A 17,653-nucleotide genomic window follows, 5' to 3' on the forward strand; every position below is an offset into this window, starting at 1 on the left:
CCAGCCAAGGTGACACATGGTGGGGGGGGGGGGTCTTTGTCTCTGTGTGCACTCCAGCCAAGGTGACACGTGGGGGGGTGGGGGGTCTTTGTCTCTGTGTGCACTCCAGCCAAGGTGACGCGTGGGGGGGGGTCTTTGTCTCTGTGTGCTCTCCAGCCAAGGTGACACGTGGTGGGGGGGGGGGGGTCTTTGTCTCTGTGTGCACTCCAGCCAAGGTGACACGTGGGGGGGGGGGGGGGGGTCTTTGTCTCTGTGTGCACTCCAGCCAAGGTGACGCGTGGGGGGGGGTCTTTGTCTCTGTGTGCTCTCCAGCCAAGGTGACCCGTGGGGGTTGGTCTATGTCGCTGTGTGTCGCTGTGTGTCGCTGTGTGTCGCTGTGTGTCTCTGTGTGTCTCTGTGTGTCTCTGTGTTGCTGTGTGCTCTCCAGCCAAGGTGATCTGTGGGGTGTCTATGTCGCTGTGTGTCTCTGTGTGTTGCTGTGTGCTCTCCAGCCAAGGTGATCTGTGGAGTGTCTATGTCGCTGTGTGTCGCTGTGTGTCTCTGTGTGCTCTCCAGCCAAGGTGATTCCGCAGCAGCAGATCCCGAATCGGCACGACTACTCGGCGGAGCGGCCGCCCTCGTTCCTCGCCATCCCCGGCGCCCACCGCGCCTCCCCTAACCCCAATGCCGGCGCCGCCACGGCAACCACCGTCACCATGGAGACACGCACCCCCGACAATCGGTGAGAGGGAGGACCAACACGGCAACCATGGCAACCAACACCATCGTTACCACCGTCACCTTACCACCACGGCAACCGCTACCGCCATCGTTAACGCTATCACCGTACCAACACGGCAACCACCACCATGAATGTCTCCATCACTATACCAACACGGCAACCGCTATCGCCATCATTTGCACTACTATCAACACCACCACTTTTACCACAACCGCCTTCACATCTGCCACCATGGCAACCATCACAACATATGATTACATGGGGATTATTACGTGTGTGTGTTGTGGGGTGTGTGTGTGTGTGTACGTGTGTATGTGCGCACAGCCCCGTGCCCATCCAGCAGTACTACTATTACACCTCTCCGTACCCGGCGCTGGCGCCCAGCTACCAGCTCCAGCAACACCACTACACGCCCATCACCACCGCCGTCACCACTGTACGCCCGCTCACCGGTAAGGAGCGCCGACGCGTCGGGGTGGGGGGGGGGGACGGAGACAAAGGCGGGCGGGCAGGAGGGTGGTGGGCGCGAGGGTCGTCCCCTCGTGCGAGCGGTTGGCCAACACGGACCTCGCTGCCGGAACTTGCCCAAACATTCCGTTAAGGCTTCACGTGCGTGCGTGCGCGTGCTTGCGTGCGCGTGTGTGCGTGCGCGTGTGTGCGTGCACGTGTGTGCGTGCGCACGTGTGTGCGCGTGTGTGCGCGCGCGTGTGCGCGTGTGTGTGCGTGTCTCTCTGTGTGCGCGTCTCTGTGTGTGCAGTTCAGAGTGGGGAGCGGTAGCGTAGCGGTTAACACACTGCACTACGAACTTGGCGACACGGGTTCTATTCCCGCTCACGGCCAACACCAGTGACGATTATCTGAACCGGTCCTGGGCCTCCCCTAGTTCGACTTGGCCTCAAATGGCACTGTGTGTATCAAACATCGCCACTGGGGAGCCAAAGGCGGCCGGGCATGGTACTGGCCACCCACCCCCTCGTGCGAAGCACCTTCACAGGGGCTTCTCACTTGCCCCAACGGTTTGTTGAGACTACACGGGGGATCTTTGTCTTCACAGCTCAGAGTGCGGCTGCTGCCATCGCCAGCATGGGGTCGGCTCCCCCCGTGCGCCTGCCCCCCCACCTGCTCATGCCCATGGAGTCTGCCCGCCACTTTGGGGGGCCCCTCCCCCCTGCGCCGACGGGAATGGGGGGCTCTCAGCCCCCCTCCAGCAGTGCCGACGGCAAGCCTACAGGTGCGCGCGTGCGTGTGTGCAGCTGTGTGTGTGTGTGCAGCTGTGTGTGTGTAGCTGTGTACGTGTGTGCAGCTGTGTGTGTGTGCGCACTTAGACTGGCACAAGCGCCGTGGTGATGTCACCGCTACTAGGTGGCGAATGGGGGTTGTTCTGTGGATGCAGGTGTGTGTGTGCAGGTGTGCGGATTGTGTGCAGGTGTGTGTATTGTGTGTGTTTGTGTGTGTTTATTGGTTTGATAGTTGTGTGTGGTTGTACGTCAAGGTGTGGTGGTTGTGCGTGGTTGTGTGCTGTTGTGTCTATAGTGGTTGTGTCTCTGTGTGGTTGTGCGTGGTGGTTGTGTCTCTAGTGGTGTGGTTGTGCGTGGTTGTGTCTTGTGGTGTGGTGGATGTGTGTGGATGTGTGCGGTTGTGTTTTGTGGTGTGGTTGTGTGCGGTTGTGTCTGTAGTGGTGTGGTTGTGCGTGGTGGTTGTGTGTTGTGGTTGTGCGTGGTGGTTGTGCGTAGTTGTGTCTCTAGTGGTGTACTTGTGTCTGGTTGTGTCTTGTGATGTGGTGTGTGGTGGTTGTGTGTGGATGTGTGCGGTTGTGTCTTGTGTGTGGTGGTTGTGCGTGGTGGTTGTGCGTGGTGGTTGTGCGTGGTTGTGTCTCTAGTGGTGTGGTTGTGCGTGGTTGTTGTGCGTGGTTGTTGTGTGTTGTTGTTTCTCTAGTGGTGTGGCTGTGCGTGGTGGTTGTGGTGTCTAGGAGTGGTGGTGGTTGTGCGTGGTTGTTGTGCGTGGTGGTTGTGTTGTTGTTTCTCTAGTGGTGTGGTTATGCGTGGTGGTTGTGTGTGGTTGTTGTGCGTGGTGGTTGTGTGTTGTTGTTTCTCTAGTGGTGTGGTTGTGCGTGGTGGTTGTGGTGTCTAGGAGTGGTGGTGGTTGTGTGTGGTTGTTGTGCGTGCTGGTTGTGTGTTGTTGTTTCTCTAGTGGTGTGGTTGTGCGTGGTGGTTGTGGTGTCTAGGAGTGGTGGTGGCCGACGGTTCGGGCTCCGTGTTCTCGAGCTCCCAGGCCAGCGGTGGTGCCGCCACTCCGGGCCCTGGGGGCCCTGGGGGCCCCGGGGGCCCCGGGGGCTCCCAGCCTCAGGCCTCGTCCCCCCGGCCCAGCATCCTACGGCGCAAGCCGCCCAACGAAGGGTGAGCGGTGTGGGTGAGCGGTGTGGGTGAGCGGTGTGGGTGATCGGTGAGTGTGGGTGACAGGTGAGGGGGTGAGCAGTGTGTTTGAAGTGCATTGTGTTTGTCTCGAATGATGTATGTATGCATGTGTTGCATGTGTTCTCTCTCCGTGCCATGTGTACTATGCGTGTAATCTCTGTGTACTATGTCATGTGTACTCTGCGTGTACACTGCGCCGTGTGTACTATGCGCCGTGTGTACTCTGCGTGTACGCTGCGCCGTGTGTACTCTGCGTGTACTCTGCGTGTACTCTGTGTGTACTATGCGCCGTGTGTACTCTGCGTGTACGCTGCGCCGTGTGTACTCTGCGTGTACTCTGCGTGTACTCTGTGTGTACTCTGCGCCGTGTGTACTCTGCGTGTACTCTGTGTGTACTCTGCGCCGTGTGTACTCTGTGTACTACTGCGTGTACTCTGCGTGTACTCTGTGCACTCTGCGTGCACTCTGCGTGTACTCTGCGTGTACTGTGCGTATACTGTGCGTGTACTCTGCGTGTACTCTGCGCGCACTCTGCGTGCACTCTGCGTGTACTCTGTGTACTACTGTGTGTGCTCTGCATGTACTCTGTGTACTACTGTGTGTGCTCTGCGTGTACTCTGTGTACTGTGCGTGTACTCTGTGTACTCTGCGTACTCTGCGTGTACTGTGCGTGTACTGTGCGTGTACTCTGCGCGCACTCTGTGTGCACTCTGCGTGTACTCTGTGTACTACTGTGTGTTCTCTGCATGTACTCTGTGTACTACTGTATGTTCTCTGCATGTACTCTGTGTACTACTGTGTGTGCTCTGCGTGTACTCTGTGTACTGTGCGTGTACTCTGTGTACTCTGCGTACTCTGCGTGTACTGTGCGTGTACTGTGCGTGTACTCCGCGCGCACTCTGTATGCACTCTGCGTGTACTCTGTGTACTACTGTGTTTGCTCTGCATGTACTCTGTGTGTACTGTGCGTGTACTCTGTGTACTCTGCGTGTACTCTGTGTACTGTGCGTGTACTCTGCGTGTACTGTGCGTGTACTCTGCGTGTACTGTGCGTGTACTCTGTGTGTACTGTGCGTGTACTGTGCGTGTCTCTGCGTGTACTCTGCGTGTACTCTGCGTGTACTACTGTGTGTACTGTGCGTATACTCTGCGTGTACTTTGTGTACTACTGTGTGTACTGTGCGTGTACTGTGCGTGTCTCTGCGTGTACTCTGCGTGCACTCTGCGTGTACTCTGCGTGTACTGTGCGTGTACTCTGCGTGTACTCTGTGTACTACTGTGTGTACTGTGCGTGTACTGTGCGTGTACTCTGCGTGTACTGTGCGTGTACTGTGCGTGTACTGTGCGTGTACTCTGCGTGTACTCTGCGTGTACTCTGCGTGTATTTTGTGTGTACGACTGCGTGTACTCTGCGTCTACTCTGTGTACTCTGCGTGTATTCTGCGTGTACTCTGTGTCTACTCTGTGTACTCTGCGTGTACTCTGTGTACTGTGCGTGTACTCTGCGTGTACTCTGTGTACTCTGCGTGTACTGTGCGTGTACTCTGCGTGTACTCTGTGTACTACTGTGTGTACTGTCGTGTACTGTGCGTGTACTCTGCGTGTACTCTGCGTACTCTGCGTGTACTCTGTGTACTACTGTGTGTACTGTGCGTGTACTGTGCGTGTACTCTGCGTGTACTCTGTGTACTCTGCGTGTACTCTGTGTACTACTGTGTGTACTCTGCGTGTACTCTGCGTGTACTCTGCGTGTACTCTGTGTACTCTGCGTGTACTCTGTGTACTACTGTGTGTACTCTGCGTGTACTCTGTGTACTACTGTGTGTACTGTGCGTGTACTGTGCGTGTACTCTGCGTGCAGCTCCGGCGTGCGCAAGGCGTTGCTGCCCTCGTCCGTGGAGGCGGCGGTGGTGGCGGCGCACAGCCCCCGCGGCAGCGGCTCACCACGCCCACTCGGGTACGGCCCCTCACCTCACTCACCTCGCTCACCACTCTCCTCGCTCACCTCGCTCACCACTCACCTCACTCACCTCGCTCACCACTCTCCTCGCTCACCTCGCTCACCGCTCACCTCGCCCAACACTCTCCTCGCTAACCTCGCTCACCACTCTCCTCGCTCACCTCGCTCACCACTCTCCTCGCTCACCTCGCCCACCACGCTCACCCCGCTCACCTCGCTCCTCTCGCTCACCCCGCTCACCTCGCTCCTCTCACTCACCCCGCTCACCTCGCTCACCCCGCTCACCTCACTCACCTCGCTCACCTCGCTCACCTCGCTCACCACTCACCTCGCTCACCTCGCTCACCTCGCTCACCGCTCACCTCGCTCACCTCGCTCACCTCGCTCACCTCGCTCACCACTCACTTCGCTCACCTCGCTCACCTCGCTCACCCCGCTCACCTCACTCACCTCGCTCACCACTCACCCCGCTCACCTCGCTCACCTCGCTCACCCCGCTCACCCCGCTCACCACTCACCTCGCTCACCTCGCTCACCTCGCTCACCACTCACCTCGCTCACCTCGCTCACCTCGCTCACCTCGCTCAACTCACTCACCACTCACCTCGCTCACCACTCACCTCGCTCACCCCGCTCACCTCGCTCACCTCGCTCACCTCGCTCACCTCGCTCACCACTCACCTCGCTCACCTCACTCACCACTCACCTCGCTCACCACTCACCTCGCTCACCTCGCTCACCCCGCTCACCTCGCTCACCTCGCTCACCCCGCTCACCTCGCTCACCTCGCTCACCCCGCTCACCTCGCTCACCACTCACCCCGCTCACCTCGCTCACCTCGCTCACCTCGCTCACCTCGCTCACCTCGCTCACCTCGCTCACCTCGCTCACCTCACTCACCACTCACCTCGCTCACCTCGCTCACCTCACTCACCACTCACCTCGCTCACCACTTACCTCGCTCACCTCGCTCACCTCGCTCACCCCGCTCACCTCGCTCACCTCGCTCACCTCACTCACCACTCACCTCGCTCACCTCGCTCACCTCGCTCACCTCGCTCACCCCCCGCTCACCTCGCTCACCTCGCTCACCTCGCTCACCTCGCTCACCACTCACCTCGCTCACCTCGCTCACCTCGCTCACCACTCACCTCGCTCACCCCGCTCACCTCGCTCACCTCGCTCACCTCGCTCACCCGCTCACCTCGCTCACCTCGCTCACCCCGCTCACCACTCACCTCGCTCACCTCGCTCACCTCGCTCACCTCGCTCACCTCGCTCACCCCGCTCACCTCGCTCACCTCGCTCACCTCGCTCACCCCGCTCACCCGCTCACCTCGCTCACCTCGCTCACCTCGCTCCTCTCGCTCACCTCGCTCACCTCGCTCACCTCGCTCACCTCGCTCACCTCGCTCACCTCGCTCACCTCGCTCACCTCGCTCACTCGCTCCTCTCGCTCACCTCGCTCACCTCGCTCAACTCGCTCACCTCGCTCACCTCGCTCACCTCGCTCACCACGCTCACCTCGCTCACCTCGCTCACCTCACTCACCACTCACCTCGCTCACCTCGCTCACCTCGCTCACCTCACTCACCACTCACCACGCTCACCTCGCTCACCTCGCTCACCTCGCTCGCCTCGCTCACCTCGCTCACCACTCACCTCGCTCACCCCGCTCACCCCGCTCACCTCGCTCACCTCGCTCACCTCGCTCACCACTCACCCCGCTCACCTCGCTCACCTCGCTCACCCGCTCACCTCGCTCACCACTCACCTCGCTCACCCCGCTCACCTCGCTCACCTCGCTCACCTCGCTCACCCCGCTCACCTCGCTCACCACTCACCTCGCTCACCCCGCTCACCTCGCTCACCTCGCTCACCTCGCTCACCTCGCTCACCTCGCTCACCACTCACCTCGCTCACCTCGCTCACCTCGCTCACCTCGCTCACCACTCACCTCGCTCACCACTCACCTCGCTCACCTCGCTCACCTCGCTCACCTCGCTCACCTCGCTCACCACTCACCTCGCTCACCTCGCTCACCTCGCTCACCTCGCTCACCTCGCTCACCTCGCTCACCTCGCTCACCTCGCTCACCACTCACCTCGCTCACCTCGCTCACCACTCACCTCGCTCACCTCGCTCACCCCGCTCACCTCGCTCACCACTCACCTCGCTCACCTCGCTCACCACTCACCTCGCTCACCTCGCTCACCTCGCTCACCTCACTCACCACTCACCCCGCTCACCTCGCTCACCTCGCTCACCCCGCTCAACTCGCTCACCTCGCTCACCCCGCTCACCACTCACCTCGCTCACCTCGCTCACCTCACTTACCACTCACCTCGCTCACCTCGCTCACCCCGCTCACCCCGCTCACCTCGCTCACCTCGCTCACCACTCACCTCGCTCACCTCGCTCACCTCGCTCACCTCGCTCACCACTCACCTCGCTCACCTCGCTCACCTCGCTCACCTCGCTCAACTCACTCACCTCGCTCACCTCGCTCACCACTCACCTCGCTCACCCCGCTCAACTCACTCACCTCACTCACCTCGCTCACCTCGCTCAACTCACTCACCTCACTCACCTCGCTCACCACTCACCTCGCTCACCTCGCTCACCACGCTCACCTCGCTCACCTCGCTCACCACTCACCTCGCTCACCTCGCTCACCACTCACCTCGCTCACCTCGCTCACCTCGCTCACCTCGCTCACCACTCACCTCGCTCACCTCGCTCACCTCGCTCACCACTCACCTCGCTCACCTCGCTCACCTCGCTCACCTCGCTCACCACTCACCTCGCTCACCTCGCTCACCTCACTCACCCCGCTCACCACTCACCTCGCTCACCTCGCTCACCTCGCTCACCTCGCTCACCTCGCTCACCTCGCTCACCTCGCTCACCTCGCTCACCTCGCTCACCTCGCTCACCACTCACCTCGCTCACCTCGCTCACCTCACTCACCCCGCTCACCACTCACCCCGCTCACCTCGCTCACCTCGCTCACCTCACTCACCCCGCTCACCACTCACCTCGCTCACCTCGCTCACCTCGCTCACCACTCACCTCGCTCACCTCGCTCACCACTCACCTCGCTCACCTCGCTCACCTCACTCACCCCGCTCACCACTCACCCCGCTCACCTCGCTCACCTCGCTCACCTCGCTCACCTCGCTCACCTCGCTCACCTCGCTCACCTCGCTCAACTCACTCACCTCGCTCACCTCGCTCACCTCGCTCACCCCGCTCACCTCGCTCACCTCGCTCACCACTCACCTCGCTCACCTCGCTCACCGCTCACCTCGCTCACCTCGCTCACCTCGCTCACCCCGCTCACCTCGCTCACCTCGCTCACCACTCACCCCTCGCTCACCCTCGCTCACCTCGCTCACCACTCACCTCGCTCACCTCGCTCACCTCACTCACCCCGCTCACCGCTCACCCCGCTCACCCCGCTCGCCTCGCTCACCTCGCTCACCTCGCTCACCTCGCTCACCTCGCTCACCTCGCTCACCTCGCTCACCTCGCTCACCTCGCTCACCTTGCTCACCCCGCTCACCTCGCTCACCCCGCTCACCTCGCTCACCACTCACCTCGCTCACCTCGCTCACCCCGCTCACCTCGCTCACCTCGCTCACCTCGCTCACCTCGCTCCACCGCTCACCCCGCTCACCTCGCTCACCTCGCTCACCACTCACCTCGCTCACCTCGCTCACCTCGCTCACCCCGCTCACCTCGCTCACCTCGCTCACCCCGCTCACCTCGCTCACCACGCTCACCTCGCTCACCTCGCTCACCTCGCTCACCTCGCTCACCACTCACCCCGCTCACCCCGCTCACCTCGCTCACCCCGCTCACCTCGCTCACCTCGCTCACCACTCACCTCGCTCACCTCGCTCACCTCGCTCACCTCGCTCACCTTGCTCACCTCGCTCACCTCGCTCACCGCTCACCTTGCTCACCCCGCTCACCTCGCTCACCTCGCTCACCACTCACCACTCACCTCGCTCACCTCGCTCACCTCACCCCGCACTCACCTCGCCCCCGCACTCACCTCGTCCACCTCATTCCTCACTCATCTCGCTCACCTTGCCCCTCGCTCACCAAGCTGACATCTCGACCCTTGTTTGAGTGACATTTCACTCCTTTGGAACTCAAAGCGCCTTGCGATCCATCTCCCCAGTGGCGCTGTCCCTGTGCAGCAGCGGGTGGCTCAGCAGCAGCAGCAGCAGCAGCAGGAGCCGCCTGCCAATAGGGGGAGGGGGGCGGTGAGCGTGCTGTGCGTCGTCACAATGGAAGTCGTTTGAGGCGGCGCAATTTTTAGATTTTGTTTTTAAATACAGAAAACTCTCCCACGTTAATAACGGGGAGGACGGCTGCGGATAATCCAACATCGCGGATAATCCAATATTTTTCGATTTAAAGCTTTCGTGACTGCAGGGATTCATCTTCTTGGTTCTTTCGGTAAAGTCACATAGAAGGGAAATAATAAAATAATAAAAATAAAACATAATATAACAATTCTCACGACGTTTCGGCCACAACGCAAGCAGCCGTCCTCAGGTGAAAACCAGGTCTGTCGAGGCGACAGCGTCTGAATGAAACAGCACACGAGCTTGCAGCATATATATAAGCTAGGTTGGAAGGGGGGAAAAGGGCGCCTTGACAAAATAATATACATATCAAGAGGAATTTAGCATATTTATGGGAAATGCAGGTATGTGATTAGTACTACTTATGCCCGTGCATTATGCAGGATTAGCAGCATCAAAGGGAGGGGATATGGGAAATGCAGGTATGTGATTAGTACTACTTATGCCCGTGCATTATGCAGGATTAGCAGCATCAAAGGGAGGGGATATGGGAAATGCAGGTATGTGAATAGTACTACTTATGTCCGTGCATTATGCAGGATTAGCAGCATCAAAGGGAGGGGATATGGGAAATGCAGATATGTGAATAGTACTACTTATGCCCGTGCATTATGCAGGATTAGCAGCATCAAAGGGAGGGGGATAGGGGTAGCATTAATGAAGGGAAGGAGTGTTAATAGTATGTAGCTGCAGTAACTAAAACCATCACGTAAACAACTAAAGTATAAACTACATAGTATCATCAGTATACTAAATATACTCTACAATAAGCTGAGTTACTAACAGTAAGTAATACATTACAATTCTACGTCGTAAAAAATATATAATATGCTTCCATCAACTTTATTCTCTTACATCACACGAGTCTACACCGTACTATATACTGCCATAGATAAACCCAACATTAAATTATATACTGTATTTCTATAAACCACCCTATACATTATACATTGTAATATTACACTATGTATTATTCTACCCACCCTAATGCATATCACACTGCTGTATATTGACTATACAATTACGATACTATATATTACTTTGTACATTGTATTAAGCATATAAATGTTATACTATTTGTTATTATACACTGTACCATTGACCGTCGTGTGAAAGATACTAAGAGGAAGCAACGAAATATGTCAATGGGTGAGTAGTGGGGGAAAACTTGCAGCGGAGCAAAGAATCCATTCCCTGCGGAGAATACAATGCCAGTGAGTGGAACGCGGTCTGAAAGTCACCGTAAACGTGAACACAATCAGTTAAGATCCGAAATGGTTTATTACGTCCTTCCAATGATTGCTAAGCCAGAATCCATCTTCTCGGTTGAAATTGTCTCTGTGTTTGTATATGTGGATCGCCTCATGAACGAATCTCTCATGGTAGCCAGATGGCTTGCAGAGAACCTCTGTCTTGGAGAAGTCAATGTCATGTGAGCCCACTGAGCTGTAACAGTGATCTGCCACGGCTGAGGTGTTTGTCCTACCGTGTTTCAAGTCTGCTTTATGTTCACGGATGCGGTCCGAGACATGTCGTTTGGTTTCTCCAATGTTATCCAACATTGCGGATAAGCCAACAAATGTCACCATTTTCTGGGGATCTCTGTGCCAAAAACTAGCGGTTGACCGATCTATGATGCGCGAGTTCGGTGAAAATACTTTCCTGCCCTCACGCAGAAGACTCGGCCCACAAAGTGGATGACAGCAGAGCCACGCCAATCAACATCAATTAAACTCCGCCCACTGGTGTAAAGATAAGCAACTACTGTACTGTAGAGGAGATCACGTAGATTTCACATTAAGCGGCGCAACATATTTGTTCGGTTTAAGCACCATGTGACTTGTAATGACCATTTACAAGAATAAGAATGTGCAGCTGTGTTTAGATTATTAACCTGGGTTTCAGGGAAAATCCGAGAGTTACAAATTTGTCAAAATCTCAGGTGAGCTGTTAATCCACAAATCGGATAAACCGCGCGCGGATAATCGGGAGTCTGCTGTATGTGGACCAGGCCAAAAACCATGAACTCTCTCCTCTTGAGAGTCAACTTTAATCCACTGCTGGATGAGAGCGTCTCGGGGAGCGATCTCCGAGCTCACCGCGGTTTTAAAATACAAACTATAAAACACAAACTATAAAACACAAACTATAAAACACAAACTATTAAATATAAACTATAAAATACAAACTATTAAATACAAACTATAAAATACAAACTATTAAATACAAACTATAAAACACAAACTATAAATTTCGATTTAAAGCTTTCGTGACTGCAGGGATTCATCTTCTTGGTTCTTTCGGTAAAGTCACGTAGAAGGGAAGTAATAAAATAATAAAAATAAAACATAATAAAACAATTCTCACGACGTTTCGGCCACAACGCAAGCAGCCGTCCTCAGGTGAAAACCAGGTCCGTCGAGGCGACAGAGTCTGAATGAAACAGCACACGAGCTTGGAGCATATATATAAGCTGGGCGCATTGACAAAGGAATTTGCATATCAAAAGGAATTTAGCATATTTATGGGAAATGCAGGAATGTGATTAGTACTGCATATGCATGTGCATTATGCAGGATTAACAGCATAGTGTTATATTAAAATGGATAAGGCAGCAACTGCAGCAGCAGCAAGTGCAGCAGCAGCAAGTGCAGCAGCAGCAGCAACTGCAGCAGCAGCAACTGCAGCAGCAGCAGAAACTGCAGCAGCAGCAGCAACTGCTGCAGCAGCAGTAACTGCAGCTCCCTTTGATGCTGTTAATCCTGCATAATGCACATGCATATGCAGTACTAATCACATTCCTGCATTTCCCATAAATATGCTAAATTCCTTTTGATATGCAAATTCCTTTGTCAATGCGCCCAGCTTATATATATGCTCCAAGCTCGTGTGCTGTTTCATTCAGACTCTGTCGCCTCGACGGACCTGGTTTTCACCTGAGGACGGCTGCTTGCGTTGTGGCCGAAACGTCGTGAGAATTGTTTTATTATGTTTTATTTTTATTATTTTATTACTTCCCTTCTACGTGACTTTACCGAAAGAACCAAGAAGACAAACTATAAAATACAAACTATAAAATACAAACTATAAAACACAAACTATAAAACAAACTATTAAATACAAACTATAAAATACAAACTATAAAATACAAACTATAAAATACAAACTATAAAATACAAACTATAAAACACAAACTATAAAACACAAACTATAAAATACAAACTATAAAATACAAACTATAAAACACAAACTATAAAATACAAACTATAAAACACAAACTATAAAATACAAACTATAAAATACAAACTATAAAACACAAACTATAAAATACAAACTATAAAACACAAACTATAAAATACAAACTATAAAATACAAACTATAAAACACAAACTATAAAACACAAACTATAAAATACAAACTATAAAATACAAACTATAAAATACAAACTATAAAATACAAACTATAAAACACAAACTATAAAATACAAACTATAAAATACATACTATAAATACAAACTATAAAATACAAACTATAAAACACAAACTATAAAATACAAACTATAAAATACATACTATAAAATACAAACTATAAAATACAAACTATAAAATACAAACTATAAAACACAAACTATAAAATACAAACTATAAAATACAAACTATAAAATACAAACTATAAAATACAAACTATAAAATACAAACTATAAAATACAAACTATAAAATACAAACTATAAAACACAAACTATAAAATACAAACTATAAAATACAAACTATAAAATACATACTATAAAATACAAACTATAAAATACAAACTATAAAATACAAACTATAAAATACAAACTATAAAATACAAACTATAAACTACAAACTATTCACTATTTTCTATTTTACCAGGCTCGGCCCACTGAGTTATATGTACGTACGTATAACTCGGTGACCTGGCTATCGCAAACGATAACGACAAGTGGCTATCATCATCACGTGGACAGTTATAGCAGCGGCCAAACTACTCTGAGTGTGTGACGTTGATGCAAAATGTGGGGGGGGGAAAAAACCGAAGGACCCGGAGGAAAATCCAAGCAACCACCACAGCAGCAGGCATCGTCAGGGTCGGGATCGAACCCACGAATTCCCGCGTACCAGGCGAGGTAGTCAACATCTCACAAACGCCGTGGTCGCAGGGAGGTGAAGCCCGGCGATGGTGGCCCCACGCTGGACCCGCACCACCAGCACGCGGCGCCGCACGCCACCCACGACTCCCACCAGCCTCCCCAGCAGTTACGCCAGAGCTCCCAGCACCACCACCAGCAGCAGCAGCAGCAGCTCTTCCAGCAGCAGCAGCAGCAGCACGCCCTGCACTCGTCGCAGGGCGCCGCGGCCGGCGGTGGGCCGGGCGGCACCTCCCAGACGGCGCTCGTGGGGTCCGGCTCCACGCTGGCGGTGCCCTGCGGCGGCTCCAACCTTCACCAGCAGCAGCAGCACCACCACCAGCAGCAGCACCAGCAGCAGGCGAGCGGCGCGCTGGCGGCTGCTGCCGCGGCGTCGTCCTCTCAGCAGCAGCAGCAGCAGGCGGTGGTGCAGGCGGCCGTGGCCGGGGTGAGCCGCAGCGGCACCGGCTTGGCCACGGGGCCGGCGGGGGGGGCGGCCGCGGCGCTGGCGCTGGCGCTCGAGGTGAAGATCAAGCAGGAGCCGGAGCCCATGGACGCGTCCTCCATCACGGGTGATTATGCCCCCCCCCCTTTGTTGCAGAGGTTGGCGGTTGGAAATCCGGCTGGGGCTGCCCTGGTTAATGCCACGCCGTTGATCGTAAAAGCCTCTCAGAGTAGGCCCCCGGCCGCCTCGATCGCGGTGTGCGTTAAAGATCCCGTCAAGGATCCTGTCAAGGATCCCGTCAAGGATCCCGTCAAGGATCCTGTTAATGTATCCCGTGACGTCGTTTGTAAGAAGGGGGCTGGCCGTCGTGCGCCGCTTTAAACTCTGACGAGTATGGAAAAATGATCGCCCACAATGGCATTACGCACGGCAACAATCGCAACATCATCGCCCACCCCATGATGTGGATCTGTTTACAAAAATATGAAACCAGGCAAGGCTCACTGAGCTGTGCGGCTCTTCTTATAGAAGCGACCTGGCGATTACAAACTATAGCTCAGCGAGAAGTGGCTTGTCATCATCGTGTGGAAATGTGTATGTTGACTCGCTTTACGCGCCGGCTTCGCCCGAGACTTGGTTTCATGTCTTGGATTAATGCACGGCCTACAAGGAGGGTGGGGGGGGGGGGTGCGTGACGTCACCAGGCACACTGCGTGACGCTGCCGCATGCGGGTGACGCCACAGATGTGAAATATATCCATTATTGCGCCCCCCCCAAAAAATACAAAAGTCTATTTTTATACTTTTTGCATTGTGTACAGTCTGGAAGCTACCCACATGCCAAATTCCAAGTTTGTTGCATGTCGGGAAGTATGGTAAACATTTCGAACAGACACACATATTCACAAATTTCCCTTTTACATCTATATAGAGATTGTAAATGTGGAGGGGAATATACCGGGTGTTCCAAAAACATGGACCCAATTTCACGAGCGAAACAGCGAGAGAAGCGTGGCATAGAGAACACGCAGGGCAGAGACATCATCATCACACGGATCTCCATGCAACAGTGGATAGACCATGATGATGACGATTGCACTGAGAGACAGGGACATGAACACGTGGATTAGAGAACACACGCAGGGTAGAGACCACGGCCGATGACGCCATGCTCACGCAACTCGCTCCTCCGCTCTCCCCGCGTGCCTCTGCCGCCGCCGCCGGCACCGCCTCGCGCAGCCGTGCAGGCGCTGGTGCAGGTGCGGCAGGGCTCGCAGGCGCCGCCCGGCAGCGGCGCCTCCGACTCGCGGCTGCTGCTGCCGCCGCCGCCTCCGCCGCCGCCCTCGCTGGCGGCCGGCGCCGCCCCTGCCGAGCTCCCGGCCGGAGCGTCTCCGCGCAAGAAGCCGCGCAAGCAGCAGCACGTGGTGTCGGCCACGGAGGAGAGCGAGGTCATCGACGCCAACTCCACCGACGAGGAGGTCGCGGGGGCGCGGGGCGCCGGGGCGGGGGGCGGTGGGGGGGGCGGTGGGGGCCCTTCCTCCGGTGGGGGGGGGGCGGCCCCCCACTCGGTGAAGAGTGAGAAGAAGAGCCAGCCCAAGGAGTACGTGGGTACGTTGGCCTCGCGTGAGCCGCGATGTCGCCGTGTGGATGAGTAGGGTGCGTGTGTGTGTGTGTGTGTAGATGAGGAGGGTGTGTGTGTGTGTGTGTAGATGAGGAGGGTGTGTGTGTGTAGATGAGGAGGGTGTGTGTGTAGATGAGGAGGGTGTGTGTGTGTGTAGATGAGGAGGGTGCGTGTGTGCGTGTGTGTGTAGATGAGGGAGTGTGTGTGTGTGTAGATAAGGAGTGTGCGTGTGTGTGTGTAGATGAGGAGGGTGTGTGTGTGTGTGTAGATGAGGAGGGTGTGTGTGTGTGTAGATGAGGAGGGTGCGTTGTGTGTGTGGAGATGAGGAGGGTGTGTGTGTGTGTGTGTAGATGAGAGGGTGTGTGTGTAGATGATGAGGGTGTGTGTGTGTGTAGATAAGGAGGGTGCGTGTGTGTGTGTAGATGAGGAGGGTGTGTGTGTGTAGATGAGAGGGTGTGTGTGTAGATGAGGAGGGTGCGTGTGTGTGTGTAGATGAGGAGGGTGTGTGTGTGTGTGTGTAGATGAGAGGGTGTGTGTGTAGATGAGGAGGGTGTGTGTGTGTGTAGATGAGGGAGTGTGTGTGTGTGTAGATGAGGGAGTGTGTGTGTAGAGGAGGGTGTGTGTGTGTGTGTGTAGATGAGTAGGGTGCGTGTGTGTGTAGATAAGGAGGGTGTGTGTGTAGAGGAGGGTGTGTGTGTGTAGATGAGGGAGTGTGTGTGTGTGTGTAGATGAGGGAGTGTGTGTGTGTGTGTAGATGATGAGGGTGTGTGTGTGTGTAGATGAGGGAGTGTGTGTGTGTGTGTAGATGAGGAGGGTGTGTGTGTGTAGATGAGGGTGTGTGTGTGTGTGTAGATGATGAGGGTGTGTGTGTGTGTAGATGATGAGGAGGGTGCGTGTGTGTGTGTAGATGAGGGAGTGTGTGTGTGTAGATGAGAGGGTGTGTGTGTGTGTAGATGAGGGAGTGTGTGTGTGTGTAGATGAGGGAGTGTGTGTGTAGATGAGGGAGTGTGTGTGTAGATGAGGGTGTGTGTGTAGATGAGGAGGGTGTGTGTGTGTGTAGATGAGGGTGTGTGTGTGTGTAGATGAGGGAGTGTATGTGTGTAGATGAGAGGGTGTGTGTGTGTGTAGATGAGGGTGTGTGTGTGTGTAGATGAGGGAGTGTGTGTGTGTGTAGATGAGGGAGTGTGTGTGTGTAGATAAGGAGGGTGCGTGTGTGTGTGTGTAGATGAGGGAGTGTGTGTGTGTGTAGATGAGGGAGTGTGTGTGTAGATGAGGGAGTGTGTGTAGATGAGGGAGTGTGTGTGTGTGTAGATGAGGGAGTGTGTGTGTGTGTAGATGAGGGAGTGTGTGTGTGTGTGTAGATGAGAGGGTGTGTGTGTGTGTGTGTGTAGATGAGGGAGTGTGTGTGTGTAGATGAGGAGGGTGTGTGTGTGTGTAGATGAGGGAGTGTGTGTGTGTGTAGATGAGGGAGTGTGTGTGTAGATGAGGGTGTGTGTGTAGATGAGGAGGGTGTGTGTGTGTGTAGATGAGTGTGTGTGTGTGTGTAGATGAGGGAGTGTGTGTGTGTAGATGAGAGGGTGTGTGTGTGTAGATGAGGGAGTGTGTGTGTGTGTAGATGAGGGAGTGTGTGTGTGTGTGTAGATGAGGGTGTGTGTGTGTGTAGATGAGGGTGTGTGTGTGTGTAGATGAGGGAGTGTGTGTGTGTGTAGATGAGGGAGTGTGTGTGTGTGTGTAGATGAGGGAGTGTGTGTGTGTGTGTGTAGATGAGGGTGTGTGTGTGTGTAGATGAGGGTGTGTGTGTGTGTAGATGAGGGTGTGTGTGTGTGTAGATGAGGGAGTGTATGTGTGTAGATGAGAGGGTGTGTGGTGTGTTGTAGATGAGGGAGTGTGTGTGTGTGTAGATGAGGGAGTGTGTGTGTGTAGATGAGGGAGTGTGTGTGTGTAGATAAGGAGGGTGCGTGTGTGTGT

The 17,653-nt window shown here is 54.4% G+C and overlaps 1 protein-coding gene across 3 annotated transcripts in view; it reads left to right on the forward strand.

Annotated features, from left to right (window-relative positions):
* The window catches only part of LOC133357142 (histone deacetylase complex subunit SAP130-like), a 63,026-nt gene that overhangs the window by 37,145 nt on the left and 8,228 nt on the right, over positions 1-17,653 (forward strand). For all 3 annotated transcript variants that reach the window (XM_061574940.1, XM_061574939.1, XM_061574937.1), the window contains exons 11-17: positions 556-721; positions 1,046-1,173; positions 1,776-1,952; positions 2,946-3,117; positions 4,997-5,092; positions 13,653-14,191; positions 15,304-15,672. In XM_061574940.1, coding sequence (XP_061430924.1) covers positions 556-721; positions 1,046-1,173; positions 1,776-1,952; positions 2,946-3,117; positions 4,997-5,092; positions 13,653-14,191; positions 15,304-15,672 — 1,647 coding nt within the window. The remainder of the gene's footprint in view (positions 1-555; positions 722-1,045; positions 1,174-1,775; positions 1,953-2,945; positions 3,118-4,996; positions 5,093-13,652; positions 14,192-15,303; positions 15,673-17,653) is intronic.

This window comes from Lethenteron reissneri, chromosome 57, assembly GCF_015708825.2.
Source record: "Lethenteron reissneri isolate LAM-NWPU_2019-01 chromosome 57, ASM1570882v1, whole genome shotgun sequence".
In the NCBI taxonomy this organism is placed as follows: Eukaryota; Metazoa; Chordata; class Hyperoartia; order Petromyzontiformes; family Petromyzontidae; genus Lethenteron; species Lethenteron reissneri.